Below are 20,979 nucleotides of genomic sequence, written 5' to 3'. Positions count from 1 at the left end.
ACCTCTGGCAGTGGCTTACTACTGACACACCCACATTCAAGTCTGCTTTTATTCCAGCCAAGGTGTGCTCTGCATAGTGCACAAACTACTGGTTGTACCCAGTAGTCCTTTATTTTCCTTCTCTTTCTATTTCAAGCCATTCAGATCGACTTTCTATGTTATATGTGCACACACTGTGGACGTCTAGAATTTCCAGTTGTAGAGTAACCACGCTTTGGATGGAAATGCCTCGGTGTCGTTTTGTTGAGATGTCAGCAGTTTTGTAGCAGCTTACCAGTTTTTGGTTGTGAAAGGAAGATGAAAAGGAAAAGGAGCCCTCAAACATGTCTTGGGTAGAAGTATTAGCTTCCCAGCTCCCGCCAGCCTAGTTGGTGCAGTGGATTGAAAGCCATCAGCAGCAGCCTCCCCAGCCAGAGCCTGAACAGACTGACAGGATAACAAGCAGGTTCCTGCAGAGCTATTTGACTCTGGCAGTTTTCCAGCATAAAGCTTTTGGGCTGAAAAACTGACAAGCAATTTTGTACGTTGAGTCTGTGTCAGAGGTAGTTCCAAAATTGAATAGCCATTCCATTCTCTTACAAGCCCCTCAACTCCTCCAGCTCTCTTGTCAAGAAATCGAGTCAAATAAAAAAGAAATCGCTAAATATTGTGCTTGTAACCTTAGTGAAAGAATGACTAATTAAAGTCATCATGAAATAATTACATACTGCAATGTACAAATGAAAAGGGAAACTGTTCCCAGCTACCCATGGAGACATCATTTAATAGAAGGGAAGGAGACAATTGCAATACAAGCTGTAAGACGAAGAAAGAAACCCTTTTTTTTCTCATATTTTGGATACCAATCGCTTCTGATGTAGCACAAACGAAATAAAACCTTTACAGTGACCCACAGGCTTCCTTTGCAGGATTATTTATTTATTTACTCAGCAACAGATTAGTCCATATGTTCCTATAAGTTAAATATAAATACGACTTACACACTTTTGCACCATCATGTTGTGAAAGGACAACACAGCAAAAGCTCAGTTACTATAGCAAAACAGGTAGCACTTATTCACATGAGACTGAACAACTCAAGGTGAATGGAGTATTCAAGTATGAAATAGGATGGAAATTCTCCGTCTGATCTGAATAAGACTTTCAGCACTTTCTGCTGAATTAAGGAAATTGTTCACACAGCAGTATGACCCCACTCATTATTAATATCAGGCCAAACCTCAAGGCTCCATGCACATACAAATTCAAAAGAAGGGGCAAAGGGGTTCATTGTCTATTGGATGAGACATCTGCCAGCTTCCTTGTCTGAAGCAGACAGGTTGCTGGCAGTGAGAATCGTAGCAGGTGCATCCTATCAGGCTTGCAGAGCATTAACACATCCCTGATTCTTTGCTGCTCTCAGAGCCCCATGCAGTAGGCATGACAAATTTGCAACGATGGGCAGTGATCTCTCATAACAGAAGGAGTGAAGCAGTCGTTCTCCTTAACAGTTTTCCTTAGATCTAGCAGTACTCACTGGCAAGTCCTGAATTTAGCACTAAAAGTTTTCAGCTTTTCTGTGCTTTTGATCTTTTTATTTCTTCCTGTCTTCTGTATTCATCCTGCATAACCTACACATGCTCATACTTTCTTTAGGGCCTGGATTGCACATTGATACACATGAGATGGCTGCAACTCTCCATGTAAGCTGCATAGGCTGGGAGGCACAGTGATATAGATGAGGGTATGTGCAGTAATGCCCAGGTGCCAGAGCCTTCCTACCTGCAGGCAGATTACTTCCTCCCAGAAACTGGAAGTATTTCTTGTTGGCTTCACCTCATCTAAAATAGACCTGTAAAACAAGGGCAGACAAATCCTGTCTCAGGGATGCTCATTTTTCTCTCCTAACTACAAATGCCTTCATACCTGTCAAAGTATTGAGCAGCAAATACTGATTCATCTTCAGGAATAGACAGGGCTATGGTCTCACAGGGAGAGCTACTTCCTTGGGGACAGCCTTACCACATGGCAGGCGCTTTGCCCCACAGATTTAGGCACCATGCAGCAGAAGAGAAGGAAAAGTATAATTTCCTTATACGCTAATTAGGATTTGAAAACCAAAGCAACAGGCTCCCCAGGGCAGTAGTCATGGCACCAAGCTTGTCAGTCTTAAATAAGTGCTTGAGGAATGCTCTCAGATGTAATGTCTGATTTTTGAGTGGTCCTACCAGTCCAGCCCAGCAGTTGGACTACATGTCCTTATGGGTCCCTTCTAACTCAAGATATTCTGTGATACTATGATTCAGGTTCTTCAATGCAATGCTCAATGCCAAGTGAATCCTCTGATAGCTGACACTCTGCAGCCATCCATTTCCCCAGACAAGAGAAATGATTAGACAAGTGAAATGACCTTAGTAATAGTTAAGGAAAATGACACTTGGAATATCAGACTTTTTAATTAGCTGAGAGCTAATATTTAATTACATTTTTTATTTATAGGGTGTTTTTTACTCAGATAATTTGGCCATGCTCATAAAATTATATCTTTTTTATAGTAATTTACTTTAGCTGCTGACTCAGTAAAAATCTCCCTAAGAAGTATCAACGAAGACTAAGAATCCATACTGTTGTGTGAGGCTTCTGAATGTAAGAATAGAAAACAAATTATCATTTTGAACATACTTGATGCACAATTAACCTTTTAATCAGCAGAACAAGATGTGTAGTGGTACAGTGAGATGAATTAAAGTTTAGGAGCTGCACCACAACAGCAATGTCTAACTCCAACAAATGCATCAGTCCCTTGACTAAGGCTGCAAGCAGTTCCTTCATCTACTGCCAACATGCCGCTCTGAACCAATTCAGAGCCTACAAAAGAAAGAGGGGTGAATGGGGGAAACAAGTCAAAACCTTTTTATTTAAATGTTTTTGTGGGTTTCAGGGCCATGCTTTATACTGGTATTTAGGCACTTGAAGAGACAGGCAGGATCACACTGAGATTCCCACAAACAATTTCATCCCTTTATTCTGTGACTGTAATCCTGCTATGAGTGACACATGCTGGAAAAGAAAACACTTGGGTGGCTTTGAGACAGGACTGAAGTGCATTAAAAAGGCCATTGAAAGGGAAGACAGTTTCCAGGCTGCCCTGCCAACGCCTACAACAGAGGCTGAACCAATAATTTAGGAATTTATAAAGTTTTTAATGCAAATGATTCTTGGTGCAGCTGGTATGGGTACAGGGAGCACCATCTGCTGGGTACTGCTGCACAGTGCAGCACCTTGATTTGGTGTCTTCATGAATAGTTTACTGTCCGCATCTCATCAATGTATTAATAAGATATTTAGACGCTCGGAGATAGTGTTATGTGCATCCAGTCTCAACAGACAAACAAACAAACAAAACAATGAACCAACCAACCAAAAACCTTTTTTTTTTTAATGAAGCTGCAAATAGGAGAAAGGGAATAATTGCCACTAAAGTAACTTTGAAGTTGGTTCCTCCTCTTTCTTTCTTTCTTTCTTTCTTTCTTTCTTTCTTTCTTTCTTTCTTTCTTTCTTTCTTTCTTTATTTATTTATTTATTTTATTGTTTGCTTGACTATGCACAACTTCCATGGGATCACATACCTGCAGTGATTCACTAGAACAAATGGAAGTGAGCCACAGAAAACTAGACTGGATTTGGCTTAAGTGACCTCAGTGGTCACAAAGGCAGCATGCTGATCCCATGAAAGAACCAAGTCTTCCTAAAGGCATCCTGACTCTTATAGAGTCGCACCTAACCTGCACTCATGTTGATGCTAGCACAGGATAATGAGGAGCTTAGAAAAGGACTTTTTCAAGCAAGAAGTGAAAGCTTTCATTTTCCTGGGCTCAAGCATCTGTTATTGCTTCATGTTCTAGCATAGTTTCTCTTATATCTGATCATATGAAGTTTGTGTCTCCACAGCCAGCAAGAGTGACTAAAGAGAGATGGGAGAGTGCAAAGAACAGCTTTAGCAGATCAAGGCAAACTTTTAGCTGGGGGCATGAGACAGTTGACTGGATGTGAGCTGGCCACATTCCAGCCTCATGCTGCAAGCTTTCTAACCACAAGCTGAGCACAGCCTATTATTTCTTAAATGTTTGAAAGCCGAGTCCTTCAAGAACCAATTAACACTTGGAAATAATCAACAAACAGACATGTTTAGACAGTAAAAATGTTTAAGCACAACCCCTGTTTAAGCAGCAGCACTGTTTGACTGTTCATGAAGTAGAAACCAAGTTTCCAGCAGGCAGATGCGCCAGTTTAATCCAGTCAGTGATAGCTGAACAGATGCATTATCAGTTTTGGTCTCCAGAATGTGATGATCCAGGATAACTGAATTCTTACAAAGAGTAAGAATCACAGAATGGTTTGAATTGGAAGGGATCTCACAGCCCACCCACCCCAACCCCAGCCATGGGCAGGGCTGCCCCCCACCAGCTCAGGCTGCCCAGGGCACCATCCAACCTGGCCTTGAGTGCCTCCAGGGATGGGGCACCACAGCTTCTATGGGCAGCTGTGCCAGCGCATCACTGCCCTCTGGGGAAAGAATTCCCCCCTGACATTTAACCTAAGTCTCCCCTATTTAGTTTACAGCCATTCCTCTTTGTCCTGTCACCATCATTCCCTCTTACTTATAAGCTCCCTTCAAGATCTTGAAGGCCTCTGTCATATCTCCCTGGATCCTTCTCTTCTCCAAGCTAAATAAAGCCCAGCTCCCTGAGCCTGTTTTCATGGAGAAGTGATCCAGCCCTCTGATCATCTTGATGGCCTTCATCTGAACTCACTCCAACAGTTTCACATCCTTCTTGTTCTGAGGACCCCAGGCCTGGTCACAAGCAATGAGAATCTATTTGGATTATCAATTCTGTTGCTAGATTTGCTGTTGCTAAAAATATTTTCACATTTTTACATTTTAAAACAGATGTCAGCAAGTTCTGCAAATTCTTACTACAACATCAGTCATAAGGATTAGACACAATCCTAAAGCTTTGATCACAACATACAAAATGGAAATGGCAGATTAGGTGGCTGCACTTAGAAGGTAGTTAAAATTCGAACAGTGAAGACTAATAGCACCCAACATAGAATGAGGCTTACAAAACAGATAGCTTGTCTTTTATCTGCAAGCTGTTGGAGTTGGAATGCTGGGTTAGGTGTGTCTTGTCTTCTAAGCCAACGCAGCAAATCTTAAACAACAGGCTGAAATATTTCTCAGTTCTTATTCTACTGGCACTAATGGGAATAATGTCAAGTCATGAGCCTCTTTAGAGGCTAGAAGGCAAATGCTGCCAGAAAAAGGAACATCCAGGCCTTGTAATTGATGGAAAATAACGTAGAATCTCAACATTTGTGGTAAATCTTCTGTGATACTCTCATTTGAATTCCGCTTTAAAGACTTCAGAGGACATACCTTGCAGAGGTTCACCTGAGTAAAATATGCATTATCCACCTACACTTCCTCTGTTTCCACACACAGACACAATAAAAAGGTGTGAAACATTAAGATATGGTTAGTGTGTGTTGGGTCAGTGTTCTACTTTCAGAATAACACGTGGTTCATGGTGTCCTCCAGAACAGTCTCATTTAGTGCTTAGTTTATTACCTTCCATATTTAGGAACTTCAGTATCATACCTCTATTTCTTATTGTTCTGCAGAGAACATCATTTAACTGGAAATGCTGTTAGTACCACAGATGAGATGACCCAGAGCCTTCTGCAGAGTTTCTTTGTTTGAAAGCATTTTTCTCTCCTCCTGTGTGATAGACCTTGCAACAGGTTACTACAAGAGTCTCACCCTGGAGATAACAACAAAAGCCAGCTATCTAGGTAACTTTGGATATCTTACCCCCAGCCATTTCTGTCCCACATTCTGGCCCCACATTTCAGAGCAGAGAATGTACACAAGCCAGTCAGACTGCCGCTTGAAAATGAGGAAGAAATGCCCTGGGGAAGGGAGTGTTCTGGCTCTAATTTTCAGAGAATTCTCAGTGTCTAGATGACGCAAGATGGTAGTATAAGGTATTTCTGGAATATGAAAAAAAATGCTAGATCCAGTAGATCTAACTTTTCATGAAATCTCTGAAATCATATACCAGACCAAAGTAGCTTTGTTGTTGATGGAAGGGGCCATCTTCCCCTTGTGCACCTTGAAGAGACTCCACTTTACACAGCAGAAACAACAGATGCCTTCAGAATACAAAATTGTAAAAATAGAAATTTTATTTGTAAAACTCTTGGGGAAAAAAAAAAAAAGTAATTTAAAATACCACATTTCTTCAGAGATAAAGGCATTTTACAGAGACTGTTCCCAGAATTCCATAGTACAACCCTGCTGTACATGGTCTTTAGTTCAACATTATTGCAAGGACATTAGAAAGCTTTATCAACAATAAGATATTGCTGTTCAAAGTAGACCCCACAAAGAAAATGAAAAAGTATTAACATAAGCAAAGAAGCTCGTTGATATTTTCAACACAACTCACCAGAGAACTTATATTTACTGACAGAATGCATTGTTAAATGTTATTTTTCCACTCAGAGAAAATAACAGCAAAAAGCAGCCATATTTAAAACATTCAAGAAATAATTTTAATAAATGTTAATCACACCGAGGTGCTCATGCAAACAGCACAGGCCATTGGCCTCACACCAACACTGCTGCTAAGCCCAGGGCAGAAATCATGGCTAGCTGTGATTTCCACTGGGACAATATTGCAACCTGAACTAAAGCAGCCTGCATTTGTTGAGGCCAGCACCTAGACAGCTCCACCTTTCTGCTTACCCAGGTCCTTGGCAAGATTCATCCAGGAGCTGTAGGAAAGGAAATATAAAACCTGACTGTACACAGTCTCTTTCAGTGCTGATGTCCTATAACATGCCATGATTCTGGACAGTTCCTTACTCTAACCCTTGCTAGCTAACCATAATGGAATCAGCAAAGACAAAGGGCATGAACTGCTAAGAGGGCCGGAGACAGTGTCTCAGAACATCACGGGTATTCAGTGCTTCTGTACTTCAGTGCTGAGCATTGACATACAGACAAAATACACAGGCACAGGGAGAACTGCTTTGAGATTAAATAAATAACTCCTACTGAAAATATATACAGAAATATACTGCCTTTTATTATTTGTTGAGCACTTTCCAAGGAGAAAAATACACCATAGGAGAAGCAGACAATAACCTCACTGGGACTGCAGCTTAGATTGGTGAAAATAAATAAGGCTTTTCTTTCCATTTACCTAGAACACAGGGTATTGTGCAAAGCTACAGGATCCACTGGGCTGCTTTCAGCAGGCTCTGCTTTGGTATTATCAGGAGCAAGGCACAACAGCATTATATGACACACTCTTACCCAGCTCTCTTTGACAGGCGTAAATTAAAGCGACAATTTACTTCAGTCCAGATGAAGTTTTATATCCCTTCTCCCATCTTCTAGTAACACATCAAGCTATGCAATTACTGATTTCCTACTAAATGACATTTGTATCTAGCATGCTATCCATTTGTCACATGAAGGAATTTGTTTCTTCACAGCCCAAGAGTTAAGGAATCAAGTCTTGAATTCAGAAACTTTCAGAGAATTTTCCCGTTCCACCGGAGACATCTGTGGCAAGTCTGTATTGCCCAGATTTGTCGCACTTTCCTCCAGGCTCTAAACCAAGCTACATATGCTAAAACATTGAACTGTCCTAGGCCTATTTTACAGTCACTGGAGAGAAGAATACATCATCATCTGTGATAAAAATCTCACATTGGATGAATCACCTTTGGCATAAAGCTCAACTCTGGGCTCAGATTTGTAGTCAAATATCCTGCTATAGGTATGAAGATCAGTCAGTTTGCTGTGTCATCCACACATAAGAGAGTATTGAGCAGTTCAAATTCTGTCTCTCTTTATGGTCACTGGGTAGGAGTCATTGCAGTGCCCGTAGTCAGTGCTCTGAACAGGAGTTTCTCAGTGCCTTAGTCTTCCCCACCTACTATGAGGAAAATATACAACTCCTCTCCCAAGAGTAATATTGAAAGGATAATACATTAGAAAATAATTCATGAGCTCAGCAAAAGACATTGGGAAGAAGAAGGTCGGGTTATGTTAATTTAACATAAATGATTAACAAAGACAAAAGGAATTTAAGACAAATATATTACTTTTCCCCTGTACCCGAAATATGTAAGTCAAAACGATAGCTTACATTACAAGTGCTTGTAGACAAAATTTCCCAGGAGTCCAGTAGGTTCAACCAGGTATTTACCTGATCTTTTCCTCTTCCAAATATAAACCAATATTAGCAGAAAAAGTAGCACTAAAGCAACTCCAAATAAAACTCCAAGGACAATCACTGCCACTTTCCAGGAAGAACTTCTTCCAGTTGATGACTGAGTAGACAGAGCTAAAAATTTAAAACACATTTTAGAGATACTAGTTAGAAATGTTAAAAAAAATAAAAAGTAGGAGTGGGAAAGCTTGGAGCCCCAAGTAACAGCTGCATTTTACTTTTGGTCAGCTTTGAAATGTTTGAATAATGTAAAAAATGCTTCTGTTTGAAGTAGAGCTTTCTTAATTGGGAAATTTTATGGACCCATCTCCCTCCCAAGATTCTTGAGGTCTTGAGGTGACACCTGTCATCAACATAGCTGAGTTTTTTTTGGTGGAAGGCTCTAGGAGATCTCTAGTTTGCACCTCAGAAAAAGTTACTCCAAGGCGTGAAAAACTGGTGTTTGCAGTGCAAAGTGTACATAATTTAACCCTCAGTCCTCATACTTGCACAAGCAACTTTGTAAAATTATTTGGGATCTAGACTGCCAGTCCATGGATTGCTCCAGATGAAGGCAATGAGAGGGCTGTACCATGTGTAAACATATCTCATCTCTGTAATAAAGATGCACTTAGTAGCAGTGGAAGAGCACATAGACTAAAGGATAGTGCTAGCCAGTCTTTTTTAAAAAATGTATTAACTGGGCCTGAGAGAGCATCTATGTTGCATGAAACCCCCTCGGCTCACTGCAAAAAGAGCTTTACCAATATCACAGGCGTGACAGATACCATATTTTGGATGGATATCCTTCTGCACAATTTCTACTTCCCCTCTCTGCCTCTCAGCAGCTCTGTAGTACTTTGTGTTACTAAATCCACACTGCATCTAACCAAGAAATCAGTTGCCAAAGCTGTCCATTAGTCAAGAAGAACCCTTCCAGCACATCTGTACCAAGGGAAGAGTATTATAGGTGCCACTACAGAGAAATATGGATTATCCTTATCCCCTCCTATACAAAAGGCACTTGTCTTTCAGGAACTGTGTGGAGCATGCAAAAATGGCTACACACTACCTAGCCCTCCTTCTGTGTGAAGATAATCCATTCTTATGGAAATGGCTAAGATAGTTAAAGTACATCTGTAATCTACATGACAGTTGGAATATGCTTTCTGTTTAAATAGATATGCAAATCTCTTAAAAAGAAGTTAGTTTATCTGATTTTGTACATAGTAGAAGATCTGATCCCCCAGTCCTCACACCATCACAGAAAAGATGTTTTTAACATCACTTACATTGTACTGTTACTTCAGTTTGATTACCAAACTTGCTCTTAAATATTTGGCTTAGGTATTCCTGCACAGTATCCACATCAACAGGCTCTTGTTTTTGCAGTAGAGAAATAAAATCAACAATCACACTCCCGGGTCTGAATCCAAGCACCAGAATATCAAAATGATCATCTTTCAGTTTGATGCGCATTTCTTTAACAATCTGTAGAAACAGATATTTATGTTTGTCCTATTGTGTCAGTCAACTGAGATAGAGCAGGAATTATTGCATCAGGATATTTACTTTCTGAATTTCTCCTTCTTTCAGTGTTGTCTCTTTGGAATAACAAACAGAATAATGACAGACATTTTTTGTCAAGACCAGTAAAATAGTTATGGAAGGAGAATTCTGGAACAGAATGCAGTCTGCAATTGAAAATATGAAATCAGATTTTGACTTTCAAAGCAGTAACCTGCTTAGTTAACCAGGATTTCATTGCAATTAGTTGTCCTTCTCCATAAGCTACAAACCCAACTGCAATAAAAAAGGTACTTAAAACTATGCATAAGGCTTCTGAAATTACTGCTTGCTGCCCCCAGTTGTATTTTTTTGTTTTTAAACAACTCAACCTTGAGCATGATGGTCACGCACACAGTGCCAGGGCAAAACTTGCTGTTAGAAATTTTGCCCTATTCTAAATTACTACCCAACTAGTGTTGTCTACCTCTATTCTTCTCCTTGGAATAACCCCTCACCCCAACTCAGACTACACATCGGTACAGACTACACTAAGATTTCTGGCCAGAGACACCAATCATGTTTTCCTTTTGCCCACTGAGGAAAGGTTTAGAAAAGAAACCTGGACTATGCAGATGAAAGTGTTTAAAAAAAAAAAAAAATCAGAACTATAGTTACAGTGTGGCATCACCGTGGAATTTAAAATAAATAGTTCAATATTGAAACTGTATTAAAAAGGCAATAAACATTGAAACTGACAATATTTTCAGTTATGATAGTACAATTTCTTCGGTTTTGCCAAATTTTAAAGAAAAGTGTAGACATAATAAGACTGTGTGTAATATGCCAGGATAAGTGAAAGTTTATTAGAAGGCAACAAAGAGATTTTTCTTTCATTTGGTCAGGTTAGCAGAAGCCTGTTAAACTGACTGAAGTCAGTTCTCTACCCATGAATTGGAGGCACCAAAATTAGTAAGACAGAATCACTTCTGAGTTGATGTTGTGAGAACAAAATAAGTACTGCTTATGAAAGCCACAGAGATTCTTAGGTAAAAAGTATGATAGTCACACTAAAAATATTTTTCTCTGTTAGTTACATAAAAGCAGTCTATTCCCATCTTAGAACAGTGGCACTTTTCCAGTGGATTCAATATTTCAGGATGCCTGGGTGGTATGTAAATTGACTGGTCCTTTTCTTTAACATTCCCTTAAAGATGGCTGTTTCTGCATGTTATCTTTACTAGAGTCATCACTATCTCTAAACTTCCACTTTCTCTCTTCACTTTCTCCTTGATACAATCTCCTATTCCCTCCTCCAGTCCACCAGCTGCAACTGAAGAAAATTCACAATGATCTGGGCTAACAGTACACGCTGGTAAAGGTCCCATATTTCCTAGTGTGTGTTGAGCTACTTTTTCTTTCCCTTCTCCACAGGCACATGTTTAGTACAGCAGAGGAAAATTAAGGGAATAGGAAGTTCCTTGTGCTTTTAAAAAAGAATTTTAAATCATCTTTCACTAAATACTGCACATTTGAAGACTAGGTAGGTAACATACCCCTCCTCACCAGATGACATGACTTTGGTCAATACAGTTCTTGTTGAGCAAGTGATTCATATGCTATTTTATTGAGGAGGGCTTACCTTTTTCTCCTGTCACAAATCTTGATTTAACAAAGAATATAAGTGACCAGCATTGCTAATTGCAAAAATTTTCTTAGCTTACTTATGGTGATAAATAAGATTACAGCAACTTACTTCTGTTTTGATACTTTCAGACATTGTTTTGTAGCTTCCACTACTGGTGTCATAAAGGGAATTGTTAAACGTCTGGCTTTTTAACAAAGCTCTGCAGGCAAAGGATTGGTAGTCTGAAAAAAAAAGAAAAACAGAAAAAGAAAACAGTAGGTGAATCCTGGGACACCACTTTACAGTTGCTTTATGGACTTTGTTTTCTCGTGTTAATAGTTTGTAATGCTAATTGATAGGAACTAATCAAATAGTAAGAAATAAGTCTATCACACAAATGTTTACTGGCTTCTGAACCTTCACAGTTGTCTCCTCTTCCTCTTCAAATTTGTCTGCCATCACAATCCTCACAATTTGTTAGTCATTCCTATATTATTCAGGGCATATCCCACTCCCTCATTCAACAGTCATTCTTCCATTGATCTCAGCAGAAGTAAGATCAGTGTATTAGATCCTGCAAAACACTGAGTATGCTTCAACCCTCATGAGTCGGTGGATAAGCCCTAAGCTAAAAGAAGTACACTTCACACAGAAAAGTGCTCTCTAAAAACAGAGATTCAAGCTGACATTAAGTTTGACAAAGGCTGTTTCCTTACCAAAGAAACGTGAACTTCAGATGCCACGTAAATTGGCATAGTGAAGCAGATGACAAAATACTCAGGAGACTATATTGTGAAATGATACCCTAAAGTCATGAACAAATAAAGAATAAAATTATATAAAACTTACTTGAGCATATAATGTATTTTAGGTCTGGACAGCCACGGTTCTGTGATAAGCAAAAATCAGTTCTGCTGAAACAGGAATCAGGATCTGCAAAATAAATAACAAAATCAAGAGAACTTCCTTTGTGCAAGGGTGATTACTGCTGAGAATTTAGAACTGCAGATTATGAAAACTGAGTGTGTCAAAAAAAGAGGCAGGTGGTAGGTTTTTAGGGGAAGTCCATAAAAGGGAACTCCACATTTAACTACTAGAACAATAGTCCTAGAAGGGTTTTAAAAGTAGTCATAAAATCCACAAGAGAATGGAAAAGAAAGTTGCAACAAAGGGAGTTATATAGAGAGGGCAAGAAGTGACCGAAGAAAGTAAGAACTGCATATAGTCAAATTAGGTATTTCAAAGGATATTAAAAAAAATAATGAGAACTCTCTTGGACACTGAGTAAACATGATAAAGTGCAATATAATTTTATCAAAAGTAAGTTGTGCTAACATAACCAAATCCTTTGACAACTTGATTAAGATCTCTTCCAATCTTTTGCAGTGCTGTGCCAAGTAATATGTTTTTGAGGGGAAAAAAATATGTGTCTCTAAGAGCACTAAACACCTTTAGTCTGGTCAAGGTAGGCAGATAAGATTCTTCAATTAAAGCAAATTCCTGTCTTCCTACAACATTATTATTTTTTTTTAGGTTTTTTTTTTTTTTTTTTTTTTTTTTTTTTTTAAAACAGAGGTATAGGTGACATGATGACTATCAGTGCACATACATCTCAGCTATGAACATGCTTTTGAATGCCCTGGAAACTAAACTGTTAGATACAGATTATATTTACTGTCTCTAAGTATCGCATAAGGAAGACAGCATCATTTGGGAGTCCCTGCACATAATGTGAGAAGTTCAATCAAATGCTGAGGGGAAGGATGTAAACATTCAGGACTGTACACTTTCTAAATGATGCTTTCCAGGTGTACCTGAAATTTTGAGAAAAAAAATATAGCTTATGTTTTCTTTGTGATATAGTTGTGATTCAACTAAACAGTTTGTCTTAGCATCTATAGCCTAAAATGAAACTGAAAAGATAACAGTGATAATTAAGGACTGCCAGCATTCACAAAAGAATGTACAACCTAAACTTTGCATTACCAGAAGATTTACTGATAAAATTGCTTTCTAAATATCTTGACTTTTGTACAGAATTATCTGGTTCATCAGAAATTTTACAGAATAAGCACTTACTCCTGCAAACTCCTGTTTAATCCAAGCAATCACACCTAAGGAGATGAGTCAGATAAATAAATTCAACTTACAATTAGTAGTATTTGAAATCAAATCCAAATCACATTGCAAAAAGACATCCTGAGAGTATATCCATTAAAAATAAAGAACAGTATGATCAAGGAAATACCTGTTTGGACACTCACTGAAGTCCTGCTATTCTCAGCACAAGATAATACTCCCACAGATATTGTGTATACATGACCAGGAAGCAGATGTTTAAACATTATTGTTGTCTCATTTGTAGTAGTTTTATTTATCTCTCGTATTCCATCCATGAGGAAGATGTTGTAGAGACTGCCTCTCCTGCTGTCTGCTGAGGTCCAGCTGAGTTGTATTTTCTCCCCAGTCACATTCTCAACTTTAATGAACACCGGCACTGCAAAGTGAAAATGATTCATGCAGCTGAGGGGGATTCTGTTCATTTATGCAATTCTAAACATTTAATATTTAACCAAATAGTGTGAAATAAACCACCATAGAGTTTTGTGAGTTTTCTGAGGGTTAGTTTCAGTTTTTTTATCCCATTCTTACACAAGAGTAGAAAGAAACGGTCAGCTCTAAAGAAATAAAATATATGTAGGTCACTCCAAAAGTCATGCCTCCTATTTATTTCCATTTCTACAACACATACAAAGAGCACAAAAACATTAACTGAGTGAGCAAATTTTCAGCTACAGAATACTATTTTGCAACTCAGTCACCACCATAAGCTTTGCAGTATTGCCAGCAACAAACAAGAACCTGCATGCCATGTTTCTAAAGATCTGTACCAGTGGAGGTTGCTGTCACAACTGATGAAATCCACCACTCGACACTTCCTCTCAAGTCCATGGGGCCAGATGGATTGCACCCTAGAGTGCTGAGAGAGTTGGCAGATGTGGTTGCCAAGGCACCACATTTTGTGGTTGCCAAGACACCATTCTTTGGCAGTCCTGGCTAACTGGGAATGTACGAGTGGACTGGGGACTGGCAAATGTGTTGCTCATCTTCAAAATGGGCTGGAAAGATGATCCTGGTAGCTACAGACCTATCAGTCTCACCTTGGTGCTTGGGAAGGTTATGGAACAGATAATCTTGGGAGCCATCATGGACCAGTTAAAGGTCAACCAGGGGATCAGGCCCAGTCAGCATGGGTTTACAAATGGTAGATCCTGTCTGACAAACCTGATTTCATTCTATGTCAAGGTGACCCACTTAGTGGATGAGGGTAAGGCTGTCAATATGCTCTACCTGGTCTTCAGTAAAGCCTTTGACACTGTCTCTCACAACATTCTTATGGGGAAGCTGGCTGCCCATGGTTTGGATGGGCGTACGCTACACTGGGTGAAACAATGTCTGGATGGCTGGACCCAAAGAGTTGTGGTCAATGGAGTTGAATCCATGACCGGTGGCTGGTCATGAGCTGTGTCCCCCAGGGCTTGGTACTGGAACTGCTTCTATTTGGCATCTTTATTAATGATTTTGATGAGGGGATTGAGTGCACCCTCATTAAGTTTGCAGATGACACCAAGTTGGTAGGGAGTGTTGATCTGCTTGAGGGGAAAAAGGCACTACAGAGGGATCTGGATAGAGTGGATCGATGGGCCAAGGTTAACTATATAAGTTTCAATAGGGCTGAGTGTTGGGTCCTCCATTTTGGTCACAACAACCCCAGGCAACCCTACAGGCTTGGGGAGGAGTGGCTGGAAAGCTGCCTGATGGAAAGGGACCTTGGTGTACAGATGGACAGTTGGCTGAATATGAGCCAGCAGTGTGCTCAGATGGCCAAGAAGGACAATGGCATCCTGGCCTGTATCAGGAATGGTGTGGTGAGCAGGACTAGGGAAGTCATCCTGCCCCTGTACTTGGCACTGGTGAGGCCTCACCTCAAGTACTGTGTTCAGTTTTGGGCCTCTCAGTACAGAAAGGACACTGAGGTGCTGGAGCAGGTCCAGAGAAAGGCAACAAGGTTTGTGAAGGGCTTGGAGAATATGCCCTATGAGGAGAGACTGAAGGAACTGGGGCTGTTTAGTCTGGGGAAAAGGAGACTGAGGGAAGACCTCATTGCTCTTTCAATATCTGAAAGGTGCTTACAGCAAGAGCGGGACTGGTCTCTTCTCACAGGTGACAGGACGAGGGGAAATGGCCTCAAGTTGCTCCAGGGTAAGTTTAGGTTGGATATCAGGAAAAATTTCTTTACAGAAAGGGTTGTTAAGCACTGGAATAGGCTTCCCACAGAGGTGATTGAGTCACCATCCCTGGATATGTTTAAAAACCATTTGGATGTGGTGCTCAGGGACATGATTTAGTAGAGGGTTGTTAGGGTAGTATGGTTAGGTTGTGGTTGGACTTGATGATCTTTAAGGTCTTTTCCAATCTGAGCTATTCTATGATTCTATGATTATTTTATGGCTCAAAAACATAAATAGGTGTAATTTCTCTTATTTCTCTCTCTCATCATTGGCAAGGCAGCTGCTCTGATTGATGAGTGTACTGAGTTGGGCTGCTAACTGACTCAGATTGACATTTGATATCAGGAAGATAGGTTACTAAAAATTTGCAAGGAAACCCTAAGTTCAGAGCAGTAAGCAGGCATTTAATAATTGTGATTCACAATAACATTACAAAAATGTTCTATCACAATGATTTATCCTTGGAGGTAGGCATTTTTGCCCATGAGGAATCCCATGGTGTCCAGGGTGGCTTTACCAAGATTTGAAACTTCTTTGACTGATATTTCTATAATTAATGCTGTTCTGTAAGAAGCTGCATCTTGAAATTTTACTTCTTAACCAATATGACTGATGAACAAAACTATTATAACTGATCTTAATAACCAATTTCAAAAAACAAAACAAAACAAAACAAAAACAAAAAAAAAGTTACAGCATTGAATATTAAATATTTACTCACTGCAAGCTCCTGTTGTAAATGTGGTAGCAAAAACAGAACCAGTTTTAGTTCCTGTAGATCTACCCAGGGTGCTTCCTGGAGGGACTGTAGTTATCTTGTCTGTAAAATAGAAATTTGGAGGCTGTATGCAAATGTTTAAAGCTGACAGACATAAAGCAGCTCAAAGACATAAAACAGTTACATGGAGGTGGATTCTGCTTTAGTTGGCAAACTCTCCCTGGAACTGGAGGGCTGTTATCTGTGAATCCTTCGTTGCATTGACAGGAATAAGTTGCTCCTTCAGCACTGCAGGTAGCATTTGGTGAGCAGTCATTTAATCCTGGCTGACAACTATTCCTTGCTGCAGAGAGGTTAAACAAAATGGAAAAAGAAGAATATTTTAAATGAACTCTGAAAAAACAAATAAACAGAATGCTACTTGCAATTGCTTTGTGCTATTTAAATCCCATTTCACTGGATTCTACCATCAGTGAAAAGTACACTACTACATTGATGCATGAATTCATACCTTCTATAACAGTCTTTTTAAGATCAACTTCCAGTACTGTACTCATGTTAAGGGCCTCTGTAAAAGCATCTGAAACGTCTGTCTTTGTTACATTTTCTCCTTCATCCAACACAATGCTGAAGGATGCAATCACACTGCCATTCCTGAGGCTATTAATTACAATACGCATTTTTCCTTCCTCTATTAACTTCAGGATCATTGGTGGCAGATGTTTTTTTATCTGCAAAGTAAAAAGTTTAAGTTATTATCTTTTTTCTCCCTTAACCCCAAGAACTGTTATAACAGTAAACTAATTCATTTTGAAGCATCTCTTACAGGAGGGGAGTACATGTCTCAGCCAGGTAGAATTACTTTTAAATTATGGCTTCAGAGGACCACAACATAAATGAGAAGTAAGGCCTCAATAAGTGGTGCTTTGTTTTTAACCATCATATATTTTTCATAACCACATAAAAGATTATTCGTACCTGGATCCTCATGATTATTGATATTGAAAAGAGCACAAGACAAAATAAATTTTGTTAGAATTCCTAAGCAAAATACCTCCTCAATGAACTTAGTTTCAAATTTCTTAAATTCTGTACTTGATTTGTTCAGATATTCAGGTTTGAAGTCTTCATTGGTAATCCTAGTTGTTCCATTAAAGACTTTAGCCGCTGTGGAGATATAAAAGACAAAATAACCAGCAAAAGCAAAGTTACAGCTTAAAATGGTTCTTCAGCTAAAATCCTCAAAGGGCAAGAGTGAACAAGAGATGAGCTTAGGCAGGTTAACTATGTGCCCCCCAGTTGGCCAAAGCATAATGCATAAATACTTTGTGCCGCTCACTGACCAGTGTATCCCTCACCTTTTATGTGATGTGTCTCTGAGGGAAGAGGACAAGGTGTGACCTGAGAAAAGATATAACTGGGCTATGTGCCTTACATCAAGGCAACTGGAACACCATGAAGGGGCCTGCTTTTGACCTGCATTGCATTGTCTGCTCCTTCCAAAATGTTGCTCAAACCAGAAACAGTTACTCCTAAAATCACAGGTCATGCTATACAATGGGAAGACCCAGGAAGACTCCAGGTATTTCAATAGTTCAGATAACTGCACTGGTAGATTTTACTGCAATCATTTGTAAGCATAGGGCAGCTGCTTGCTGAAGAAGTTATGATTTGCTAAGAGAGAAATAGGAGCCGCAGGACTCCAGGATTTCTTTAGCGAAGCCTACATGGTTACAGGAAGGTTATGAGTTTAAACCTGCTGTCTGCCTTGTGACTGGGAACTCAAAAGAGGGCACAAGTTGCATATGAAGAGCAGGGCAGGTTTGGGAAGATGGTGGAGCTGTGAGACATGGGCATGCTAAACACTGGCTCTAGTTCAGCAAAATCCTGAATTTGGCAGAATGATAAGGGGAGGTTTTGGATCTTAGTTCCATGAAAAATGTGAAGGTTAGCATTTACTGTCTGGAGTTTTGGCCTCAGTTTTCCTGTACATTTCAATCTAGAGTTTACTCATGTCCAGGACAACGTCTGATGAAACGGCCTTCACTGTCAGGCCAATATGTATGTTAGCATGCTAATGAAAAAAATGGAAAGATTTCAAAGGAGATACCTGTCCGAATGGTCATCGATGTACTGACATTCTTAGAACAAGTTAAAACATCCACAGATATTTGGTATTCATGATCAGAGAGCAGACCTTCAAATACAGTACTAGTTTCATTTAAGTTTTTATTCTCAATTTCTCTAGATCCATCCCAGAGACGCACACGATAAGGACTGTCTCTTGTGCCACCTTGAGGTTTCCAGTTGAACTGTATTGTTCTACTGGTCACATTCTCCAGCTGTATGGAGAGAGAAACCGGAGCTAAAAAAGAAAAAAAAAATATCACTGTAAGATATGTTGTTGATATAGCGGCGTTGAAAACAATAAAACATTAATGCAACATTCTGTACCAGAGGAGAAAAAAACTTAAATCTATGCCAAGTTTTTATTAACGTGTGAAAATCGAAGTTCTAACTTATACATGGCTATATCCTATTGAATCCCATGACACCAATACAACAATAAATGAGGGTAGCATGACACCCATTGTTTTAAAAAAGGAAGGTTATTAGTTCCCTCAAAAGATGAAAATCATAAAAACTAAAGTATCATTCTAATTTTCTGAAGAATAAAAGGGCAGTTTTATTAGATTTCTCCAAGAGAGAAAATTAAAACAAAACAAAAAGAAAAAAAGAAACAAACAAACAAAGAAAAAAAAAACAAAAATTTCAGATCCAGAAGAAACAAATCAGAAAATGGAGTGGGCTGAAAAGAAATAAAATGATCATCGAGTTTGTATCGCTCTGAGACATGCATGGTCATTTACTCAGAGATACATCAAACCAGCCTTTCAAGAAATCACAGAGGGAATATGAGAAAGTAATATGAAAATTATAAAGGAAAAAAGAGTGAAAAGAGGCAGAGTAAAATAAAAAAAAGAAAAAAAAAAGGGGGTGGAGGGGAAAAGTAGAGAAATAAAAGCCAAAATAACCACAAATTCCATAAGAAATTAAAAAAAAACAAATAAGAAAAGATGAACATAAAACAACAAAAATAAAGACAAACAAAGAAAAACAAACATACAGATTCAAAAAAAAAAAACAAACAACTATTAAAAAAATTGAAAAAAGAAAACCACTCACAGCAAAATCCAGGTAAAGGCGCACTATGAGATGTGAATGCAATAACACTTGAAATATATAAAGGATCCAAAAAAGTAGTAAATACAGATGTCAACAGTCTTGCTGACGGAGACACAGAGCCAGCACTGCTGCTCTCTGTGACAATGCTTGTAAAGCTGGTGTCAGGCTTCAGCGTTGTGGAAGCGGCACTGGTGGCCTGGCTACCGCCAGATACCCCACTCGAGCTCACCGTCCCAGGCGGCATCGTGGTGTTCTGCCGTATGCGGCTTCTCTGCATCCGTTTGTGGTAGCGAGCAGAGACGTAAGCGCGTCAAAGACGTTGTGACGAGGAAACTGGATGTCTGGTGCTGCTGGTTGTTTGTTGTGCCACTGAGGTGCGTTGCACTTGGACTTCCACCTGTGCTAGCAAGAGTGCTTGCTCTGCTCATAGCTGACGTCGGAGCTGTGGACGACAACGGGCTCTCGTTGAACCGTGACGTGGATGTGGTCAGAGCAATGGTTTGGCCTTCTGATTGCGCTGTTGTGGACTGCGCAGTACTCGCACCCGCACCCGCAGTAAGAGCTGAGGACGCTGGACCCGATGCTGTTTCTGCTGTTGAAGGCTGTGATGTCTTGGTGACTGCAGCTTCAATGTTTTCACTGATGCTTTGTGGCGTGCTGCTGGAGGGTACTGTTGAGGAGCCCGTGAGCGAAGAAGAGGCACTGGTAGCAGCCGAGCTGAGCGTTGGAGACCCAGAGCCAGCACTGCCGCTCTCTGTGACAATGCTTGTAAAGCTGGTGTCAGGCTTCAGCGTTGTGGAAGCGGCACTGGTGGCCTGGCTACCGCCAGATACCCCACTCGAGCTCACCGTCCCAGGCGGCATCGTGGTGTTCTCCGTATGCGCTTCTCTGCCATCCGTTGTGGTCACAGACGTAGCCCGTAAAGACGTTGTGACGAGGAAACTGGATGTCTGGTGCTGCTGGTTGTTTGTTGTGCCACTGAGTGCGGTTGCACTCTGGACTTCCACCTGTGCTAAGCAGAGTGCTTGCTCTGCTCATAGCTGACGTCGGAGCTGTGGACGACAACGGGCTCTCGTTGACGTGACGTGGATGTGGTCAGAGTAATGGTTTGCCTTCTGATTGCCGCTGTTGTGGACTGCGCAGTAACTCGCACTCCGCACGCTGCAGTAAGAGCTGAGGACGCTGGCCGATGCTGTTTCTGCTGTTGAAGGCTGTGATGTCTTGGTGACTGCAGCTTCAATGTTTTCACTGATGCTTCGTGGCGTGCTGCTGGAGGGTACTGTTGAGAGCCGTGAGCGAAGAAGAGGCACTGGTAGCAGCCGAGCTGAGCGTTGGAGACCCAGAGCCAGCACTGCTGCCTCTGTGACAATGCTTGTAAGCTGG

The 20,979-nt window shown here is 40.2% G+C and overlaps 1 protein-coding gene across 4 annotated transcripts; it reads right to left on the bottom strand.

Annotated features, from left to right (window-relative positions):
• Positions 1-1,565: 1,565 nt before the first annotated feature.
• Positions 1,566-19,848, bottom strand: LOC107323798 (uromodulin-like 1). 4 transcript variants are annotated; one of them, XM_015883207.2, is made up of 12 exons: positions 19,597-19,848; positions 18,521-18,775; positions 17,465-17,577; positions 16,922-17,141; positions 16,595-16,753; positions 16,414-16,512; positions 13,649-13,897; positions 12,250-12,333; positions 11,530-11,642; positions 9,560-9,758; positions 8,205-8,402; positions 6,257-6,819 (listed from the first exon to the last, which is right to left on the bottom strand). In XM_015883207.2, exons 1-11 carry the CDS (start codon positions 19,838-19,840, stop codon positions 8,206-8,208), a joined length of 1,932 nt encoding a protein of 643 aa, XP_015738693.1. In that variant the 5' UTR covers positions 19,841-19,848; the 3' UTR covers positions 6,257-6,819; position 8,205. The 4 variants fall into 4 exon arrangements, with proteins under 4 accessions (XP_015738711.1, XP_015738693.1, XP_015738686.1 ...); XM_015883200.2 differs by lacking the exon at positions 6,257-6,819 and having other exon boundaries at positions 8,139-8,402; XM_015883225.2 differs by lacking the exons at positions 6,257-6,819; positions 8,205-8,402; positions 9,560-9,758 and adding an exon at positions 1,566-1,831.
• Positions 19,849-20,979: the final 1,131 nt, after the last annotated feature.

Source organism: Coturnix japonica, chromosome 1 (assembly GCF_001577835.2).
Source record: "Coturnix japonica isolate 7356 chromosome 1, Coturnix japonica 2.1, whole genome shotgun sequence".
NCBI lineage: Eukaryota > Metazoa > Chordata > Aves > Galliformes > Phasianidae > Coturnix > Coturnix japonica.
This window is presented reverse-complemented; position numbering and strand designations above follow the sequence as displayed.

Coding starts and splice junctions, on each gene's coding strand:
- LOC107323798 (XM_015883207.2), bottom strand. CDS start 19,840: ATGCCGCCTGGGACGGTGAGCTCGAGTGGGGTATCTGGCGGTAGCCAG. Junction 12,334..13,648: donor TTCAGTGAGTGTCCAAACAG/GTATTTCCTTGA, acceptor TTTATTTTGCAG/ATCCTGATTCCTGTTTCAGC. Junction 8,403..9,559: donor AACTGAAGTAACAGTACAAT/GTAAGTGATGTT, acceptor TTAAATTTTTAG/CTCTGTCTACTCAGTCATCA.